Source organism: Trachymyrmex cornetzi, unplaced genomic scaffold (genome assembly GCF_001594075.2).
Source record: "Trachymyrmex cornetzi isolate Tcor2-1 unplaced genomic scaffold, Tcor1.1 scaffold482, whole genome shotgun sequence".
NCBI lineage: Eukaryota > Metazoa > Arthropoda > Insecta > Hymenoptera > Formicidae > Trachymyrmex > Trachymyrmex cornetzi.
The window spans coordinates 92,407-101,735 of record NW_017299641.1 but is presented as its reverse complement, the minus strand read 5'-3'; the positions used below and the strand labels follow the sequence as shown (position 1 = coordinate 101,735).

Here is a 9,329-nt window from a genome sequence, read left to right as displayed (position 1 = left end):
ACAGTTTACTAGCGCTAGCTCTCCGTGCGGGTAACATATAATCAAAGATCTTGAACACGCCAGTAAATTTCACGGCAGCTTTCAGATATATTTACAATTCTATATTACATTTTTACATATTTGAACAACAATTTCACATTATAGATTCTCAGGAGAGGACCTGTCGCAGAGTATAATTATTTGACTGTTCGTTACCGAGACCGCTGTCGAGGATAGTTTCAAGCTCTTAGTTACATTTTATACACAATTTTAATATAGGAACAGAAACGAGAATGTTAGTTACAAGCTTTAGCCGCTGCCAATCATTAACAACTTTTCTATCACACACATTTCCAGTATTATTTTATACGAAAAGATAGTCCACTGTAACCGTTATCGACATACGAGCATCTTTTTGTATCTATCTTAATTTTGATGAGTGCTTCATGCCTGAATTCTGTTTAAAATTTTTTCGACACATTTCACGCGAATTTATTCCGGTTATTAATACCTTGCATTTATGGCTATGGTCCACTTGATGCTACAAATGTTTCGAAGCATTTTTTTATTGGTCAATTAGTAAAATTCTTTCTTCTGATTGATCAATCAAAAACTTCGAAGCATTTGTAGCGCCAAATGGACCGCACCCTATAACGTTAAAAACAAATAAAAATATCATTATGCTTCTATATATGTGATTAATAATGCACTCACTTAAATATTGTTTTTATTTTGTTAGACTTGTCGTTGCAGAGAAATCAAACTCACAGGCGAGGCATAAAATTCTTATTTACATAAACAGTCACACATTAGCAAAGCGAGAAATTAGAAAAATATATTTAATTTCTTGCAGCGTAAATGGATAAAAGTGACAAAGATGTGGACTGTATTTTGGACACATGATTAACAGTATATATTATGCAGTAATGAAGATAAACAGAGTTGTATCAATTTCGAGAATGCTCGAAAACACACCTTTAGTCTTATACAATGTGTCACACTTGAGGATATTAATTAATATTTAAACGTTTCTTATTTTAAAAACTATTACAGCCTTGACATTTTGATACAAGGATTTTCATCACCAAATGATCTGAGAAGTCACTAACGAATATCAAGATAGGTTTAGAACCTTGTATACATATAGCTTATAACATATAAAAAAATCTAAATGTAATTTAAAGAATGATTCGCGTTAGTCGATAAATATTTTGTTATTGTTCGATTCGTCTTGTTCAAAATACCTCCTTTTTCTGCGATTACATTAAACATAGAGAAATTCCATTGAAAACATAATAGTTTAAATAATAAAAGCTGCGTATTTTATCTCACACAATGTACATTTTATATGTCAAAAGGCAAATGAGTGATTCGATAAAATATGAATCGAAAGGACTAGATTGCAATTCATTGTTAATAATGCCTTCGAGGCTTTGCAATCGAAAAAATCTTCTATAACATTCTCAATGGTATTCATATCTCAATGGTAGCACTTGCATGTGCTTGGGATATTTCACTCTATTGTATTAATTAAACTCACACCGCAAACGAGAACGCACAGATATGACTGTGAATAAAAAGAACCTAACAGAAGGCGTATCTGTATTAAGTGCATACCTAAAATTCGCGCTTTTTATGTCCAAAAATCGGAAATCAATTGTACGGTTACCGTGCATTGTAGACAGCAAGTTTCGATAAAATCGGAAACGATCTTCCGTTATGACTGATCACTCTGACTCACATATCCTCACATACTTTATCAGTAGTAAGCGACGTGGTGCTGAATTTCATTCATACAAAATTGGATTGGAATCTTAACATGATTCCATCTGCGTTGCACATCATCCAACGTCGGAATTGTGCAACACAGTGTAAGTACACTTTTCATCGAGACCTTCGAATAGTCATGTCGCAGCATCTCAAGAAAGCCTCGACGGGTCTTGACGGTGAGGTACCACCACCCAACCGTTGTTTCCGGAAACAGCGGGCCCTATCGTCGGCGCGACAGTGGCACTCGTTAACGCCCCCCTTTGATCCTTCATGATCTGCAATTGTCGCGTCAGGTTGCGACACAATTTCACCAGGGACTCCTGAAAGTCATCGCGTTAATCGCGATAATCATCGAAGTTGAAGACTTCTTAAACTTAAGGATTTTTTTTAAGAGTTAGATTATCATGTAATAAGAACTAATCCACTGGATCCAACGGTGCAAGCGAATGTAGAATTCATACAAAGAGCAATATAAAAAAGAGAAACCTTTTCATCTTCCAGTTTCCGTAACTCCTGCTGCTGTCGGAGACTATCGAGGCTCAAATTCTTCAACATCTCGTTCTTATGCTGGCTTAACAACGCTATCTCCGTTTGGACTTTGAGGTATTCTTCGGCTATCTGCTTGTGCTCCTCGAAGATCTCTCGCGAGAGTTTGCACGTGTCGTCGGGCGTGAGAGGCCTCAGGTCGGCATCAAGTAGGCGACAAAAGTCTTCGGTCGTAGTGCTGCTACCTACGGCATTCCAAGATTTTATCACGGATGTTGAATCACGAAATTCGTCATATCCGGCTGCAATGAAATACGCATTATTAAGAATATAGTCTTAAATGTACAAGTATAGACTTGAGCGTATCTTCAGAATATTACAAGATTATATGTTTGCACTGGCAAACAATTCGTGAAGATTATCATGTCGAATTAGTTTATCAAACTACCACGCGCTTTCAATCTTGCTAGTTGTCCAAAAACATAATTCCTCTTAATTCTAAATACTTCTATTCTGCGTATCTTCGATGAATATGTACTAACGCAGTAGGACCCAGCAGCGTTTGAGAGTGTCGGTGCTAACGATCTCCGGATAGTCGTCGCACATGTCGATCATCTAGCAGCCGCTGCTCTCACGCGAGCCAGTTATCTCGACGATGTTAACGTCCACGATTATCCTCTGACAATGCGGCCGATTGGCATAATTCCTTCGTTCGGTTCCTCGGAATCAGATTCGGGTCTCCATCTTAGGATGTAAAAGGCAGCAGTTTCGAAAACAACGTGATAGAGAATCGCAGTGGAAATATCAAGAATCTCACTGGGACAGCTGAATTCTCATAATTATTGTGGTAACGCTGACGGCTTAATTAATGGAATGATCCGGGAATGGCCGTGTTAAAAAAGTATATCAATTCCCGGTCGGATCGATCGATGTGTCCTCGATAAAATCGAGCTCGTATTGCGCGCTTGGCGACCTGCGATCGGCGGGAGGTGCTCCTCCGTAGGGAGTCGGCTCTCTACTAAACAAACGTACGTCTATATTGGGGATGCTGACTCAGCCACACCTGCTTCTAAATACTCCCCACCCTGGCTTCGACGTCGAGGAACGTCGCGGAGCGTATATGCGAGCCAAGAACAAAACGCGCTTCGTGGCTTGATTCATCCTCGAGAGAATCTCATTTTTTATTCGTCTTGCCATCATCTCTTTATCATCTTCCTCCTCTCTCATCCTTTTCTTTTTTGCGCATAATGCCTTAGTTTCTTCTTCTTTCTTCTCAACGTTTCTTCCGCTATTTCCACAAACGTCTCTCCTCCTCACATTTCCATTTCTGCTGGCGCGATGGTCGTCCTCTTCTTCGTCGTCGTAACGTGCCAATCAAAAGCGAGTCACACGTCCTACCGATTAGTCGTCAGTTAAATTTAGTGCACGCGCACATCGCGAATGCTATTGCGGCTATACGGGCCCTTTGCCAGGGTATACCACCGGCGAACTCCGCCGATCGACGAACCCTCGATGAATATAGCATGCTGAGCTTATAACTCGTCCCTTCTCCGCTTTCTAGTCGCATCTCTCGAAATTGACCGTAATTAAATTATTTATACAGTTGTCGCTATATAAAAATATATAATCCTATACATGAGGAAATACTTTTCTCTTTTATACATAGACAGTAGTATATATTTGTGAATTTTTACAAGCTTCATGCGCAAAGTTACTTAACAAAATTTATATGTCACATGTAGATCTATATATAAATATATTATCGAGAAAGATAAAAAATTATAGAAAGATGATATTAAACGATACGATTACATCTGGATGACTACCGCATAAACGGAATAATTATCATATTGAGATAATAACTACGACAAATCGCATACGTGGAAGTACATTATGAGCAATATGCGTTAGTCAAGGCAGACGAGAGACGAAGACGCGATCGTGGAAGGCGCCCGGTGAGTCAGTGCTTAGTATTCTAGGCCGAAAATAATCTACTTCGTGTACCACAAAGCGCTACTCTGTAAGCTCAAAATGCGTGCTCATGTCAGCTCGCCTGAGGTATTGTGTCCATTAAAACTTTTTTGTTATCTGACCTATTAATCATATTAATTTTGTACCTTTTTCATAATTGTGCCGAAAGATGAGATAATATGATAAATTATGATAGTAATCAATAATATAAAAAGTATATCTTCTTTTCTGTCATTGATCGATAATCATATCGTAAATCAAACTTATGATATTAATACAAATACAATGGTGTCTTATATATATATGTATTATAACATTGTTAACGTGCATCGTATATGTTGATCAATTTCTAGAATTTATATATAAATATATGTATTTATAATATATAATGTTGACATGTGTTACAAATATATATACATAAATCTGGATCTTTCACTTGAGATAAATTTAAGTTTTCTCTATTTTCCAACTTGATCCATATTTTTGTACTTACAGATAACGCAATGTGATTATACATATTATTAATTTATTTCATGCATTGATTGCCGCATAAGGCATTAAACAGATAGTTCTTGCGCTAATTTTCCTGGCAATGTGCCTTCAATGCGACAGAGACAGGTCTCGTATAGACAGCCAGTTTGGTGCCACAGCCTCTCTGCGATCTTTTTTCGGCACTTGTTCGGAGAAAGACTTGTGACTACGTATTCGCATACAAGCCCCGTAAAACTCTTTCTGTTTACTTATGAGTAAATCGAAATCAATATTACATTTTCACGTACAAAAAAATAACATCAATCAAATAAAAAAAAAGGTACTTTGTACAAGTATACTTCAAAGCATATAAAAGTTTTTTTTTTTGTAAAAACGTAATGCACGATAATTAGAGTTTAATCGCACAAATTCTAATTTTTCTATTTAATATACTTTTTCATAAAATAATCCTGTGTTAATTAATAACTCAGTATTATGCAGAAAGTATATCTTCATATAAGCACATATAAGTACATCAAATTCAAAATATACTCACTTTGATTATTTTTCTTTGTTTTTTGAACCACTTTGTCTAATCCAGCCATGTTATTTGGAATTTCCCAAGATGTATCAGAAGAGCTCGGCAAATCCCAAGCGTTCTATAACATGTTAAAGGTAACGTTATTATACATAAAACTGCTTTTAACAGAGAGAGAGGAGAGAGAGAGAGAGAGAGAGAGAGAGAGAAATTCATATACTTTTAACATATATATATATATATTTTTTATATATATATATATAATTACAGATTTAATTATATAAACAGTAATATATAAAATAATCGAAAAGAAATATTGTTATAAAATGTAAAAGATGTATAAAAAATGAAAATATATAATTAAACAATATAAAAGTGATATTCAAAATACACACTAAGAGAATTACTAACCGGATCACACTCCACATGCAATGGAGCGAAATTGCAGTTTTTGCTTTGCAACGCAGTGAGTTTGTCATCGTGTGCCGTCGATGCTGTTGCACTCTGTGATGATTTAACGTGTTCTAAATTGCTATCCACATTCCCGTGAAAGTTATTCAACACTGGAACCTCATCAGGTATTCGTTGAAATTCTAAATTATTTTGCCGCGGTGAAAATTTTGTCGATCCATCGCTGATCGGCGCGGTACGAGGTACTTTTGCACGTAATGCAAAAGGCGATGAATTCTCTTCATTCGAGCATTCATTAGTTTTTCCTACAGGCTTTGGAATTGTACGAATAGTACCGTTTTCCACGGAGCCGTTCATTCGAAAATCTAATGTACTGACTATATCAAGCGTATCCTCCCTCGATGTTTTGTTTTCGTCTACATCATCTACATCATCTTCACTACCTATAATAAATACATATACAGTATATTTTTACATAATAATGTTTTATGTAATAATCATGAATCAAATATGTTATACATACTTAAGGAATATTCAACAGGTTCTAAATGGGGACTGAAAAATTCTGATAGCTCAGTCATTATCCTTACTACTTCGTCCATAGAAGGTCTTTCTTCAGGTGCTTTCTGCCAACATCTGTCAAGAAAAATAGCAAACATAAGCACCAGAGAGATAAATTTTGTATATATTAAGTACGTATATATATTTTTTTAATTACATGATTTTTAAATATCATCCATAAGTAATAGAGATCTGCTCATGAATATAAATACCCATACAGCCAAGCTTGCAGAGACAGATTTTGAGCAAAATAGTTATTTTTAATGGCAGAAAGTCAACAAATTTCACGGAGTGCAATATCTGATATATAATTATAAACTGCTGCCAGAAATAAAACCTGCTGACATGTTTTGTTTAGAAACCGAGCAAGATGTACTACTTTTACTCGATATTTATTGCCAATCTGATGCCATATTATTTGTTTATGTAGATCTTGCTCGATTTCTGCCACCAATTTGCTGGCACAGCATGTCAGTAGACTTTATCGACAGGAATTCAATACATATATAGATGGCTATGGATCTACAAATAGGAATCTAATCAAATTTGCTGCCAATCTATCAGCAAACTGCTAGCATTTTGTTATCGGGATAATAAACTTAGATTTATAGATATATAATGTCATACGTTATCAAACAACTTTGTGTTTTGCATATTTCTTACCTAGTCATAAGATCTTCGATTGGTCTCGGGCATCCTTCTATTAAAGGGGGTCTCTGTCCTACATGAACAGCCCACATTATCCTATAGGCTGAAGCACCAAGGTCATCAAAGGGTTTTTTGCGTGTTAAAACCTCCCACAAAATGATACCCCAACTAAATACATCGCACTTCTCTGTATACCTAGATCCTTCAAATACTTCTGGTGCCATCCACGCGGCCGAGCCTTTATTATTAGTCATATATGTATTTAAGTCACAGGCTGTACCGAAGTCACAGATTTTAAGCCTCTGTCCACCCATAACTAATAATAAATTAGGTGGCTTTAGGTCTCTGTGGGATAAAGTTTATAAAATTTATTGCTCGATTCAGTTTCTCGAAAGGACAATCACAAGCTGTTAATGCTTTCTTACCTATGTATCAGTGGTTTTGGTTTCATATTGTGAAGATAAGCGACACCTTGAGCACACTGAAGGGTCCAACTCATAGCATGACCAGTAGTATAGTGTGGTTGAGGATTGCAATGTAATACTGTCGTCCGTACAAACACAAAAAATTAATAGGATCATTCAGTTCGTTTAATTAGAAGAAACGATTTCTTCCTAGACATTACCGTTATACAATGATCCACCTTCTGCATATTCCATCACTAGACATACTGGATTCTTGGTGCATGCACCATACAATTTAACAATATTAGGATGAGCGACTCGAGATAACTGCCGAACTTCCACAGTGAAGGCTTTTCTTTCTCCTTCTGAATTTATATGTTTCACAGCGACATCCTGTCCTCTCCATTTTCCTTTCCAGACAACTCCAAAGGATCCCTTACCAACTACCTATGATCAAATAAGGATCAAGCATAAAACAACGATACTCTTAATTTCTACCAATGTACTCTCTAAATTTTTTGGAGTGGAGTCTCACTTTAAAAAGTGAAAATCAAGCCAGTCTTAATATATTTTTAATTTTTAAGAATGAGATTTCACTCTTTAGAATGAATTTAAGTTTTAGAATTTAGAGAGTAGATTTACTCAAACCTTGATTTATTTTTTATTTTTTTCCCAATACTAAAAAGCAAATTAAATCGAGATTAAAGCTAATCGATGTTGATGAAAATATAGACGTTAGCTAAACGTTTTAATCTTACATGTTAAGATATTGAGTTTGTATGACATAACTGTGGAATAGAAAAGAGTGTCATCTGATCACATACTCTTTTTTAAAGAAAGTGGCTAACTCAGGAGCTCTACTATGAGCTAATTTTGATCAAACTCCAATTAAATGACGATCGATTTAATCGAGAGACTCGTTGTTTTTATCAGAGAATTAAACTTCCAGCTGTGTGTGTGTGTGTTTCATTGTTTCATAATCTAATTTTTCTTCCCATGTATCAAATGATAAAAAATTGACAATTTTATTTATGTTAACAGGACATTACAGACATTACTTAAAAAGAAAGTCGAAGTTTCGTCGAAATCATCCTGTATTCTCTTGTGTACGAATGGTCTGTTCTCTCTCGTTTGAGGTTATCCTGCTGAGATCGAATATTTCGCAGGGACAACAGCATTGCAAAACAAGCTTCGGCTGTGAGAATTAACAATCGAGACGACGTTAAATTTATAAGAAACATCCGAAGAGCGTTTGCGGAGCGAAATTAAGAAAATACAAAGGTAGAGAATGAACTACCTGCTCCGTTTCGATTTCATTATAATCGATTTCTTCAACGAACTGCTGCTGATGGCCGGTCATTACTCTGCTTGCCATCGCACACAGTCGACACATAATTTTTTCATTACATGAGAGTGATTATCACATTATTGTCAGGGCACATTTAACCAATGTTACAAGTTCGCGCACGAGTACGTGTTTACTCAAATTGTCTTCAAACAACCTCGGGAATCACCCCCCATTTCCCGTATCGAACCGAAGGAATGGCACTGCACGGATAATCTTGTTGGGACGAGCAAAGCGCCACTAGAATGGAGTTATCGTGAGTACATATCGCTGGTTCTGAGTGAGAATGTTGGATGGCGCTCGCGGTATACAGTCATCAACAATCCATCACTTGATACAATTTATAATTTATATATTTGAATCTCTTGATTTTAGAGTATGACTCGTACTCCAAAAGAATATACATATATCTTTCAAAAGAATATATATGTTTATGTATTACTTGCGAATTAAAAATATATTTTATTTATATCAGAGAGAAACCTGAGAGCGGCCATCTCGGCCTTTTTTCGCCTAATATGAGATAGCGGCGTTTCTGCTAAACTAATAAACGCTATCTATTGGTTCCATCATGAATTTATTGCTCTTGGATTAAAAACTATTTAGTAGAAAATTCATTATTAGATCATGTCCGTAGTCATTGTAAAATAAGATTTTAGAATTTGGATGTCTTCAAGTTTCATTGAGATAAGCATTTAAACCTTGTTTATTATTTAATAAATAAATATTTGGCAATAAATTCTTC

The 9,329-nt window shown here is 35.8% G+C and overlaps 1 protein-coding gene across 1 annotated transcript; it reads right to left on the bottom strand.

The window, feature by feature from the left end:
- Window positions 1-1,866: 1,866 nt before the first annotated feature.
- Window positions 1,867-8,760, bottom strand: LOC108765305 (mitogen-activated protein kinase kinase kinase 7). Its single transcript, XM_018513966.1, has 9 exons — window positions 8,537-8,760; window positions 7,461-7,686; window positions 7,261-7,378; window positions 6,851-7,180; window positions 6,150-6,262; window positions 5,627-6,069; window positions 5,234-5,336; window positions 2,236-2,480; window positions 1,867-2,069 (listed from the first exon to the last, which is right to left on the bottom strand). The coding sequence occupies exons 1-9, from the start codon at window positions 8,630-8,632 to the stop codon at window positions 1,899-1,901; spliced, it is 1,845 nt and encodes a 614-aa protein (XP_018369468.1). The 5' UTR covers window positions 8,633-8,760; the 3' UTR covers window positions 1,867-1,898.
- Window positions 8,761-9,329: the final 569 nt, after the last annotated feature.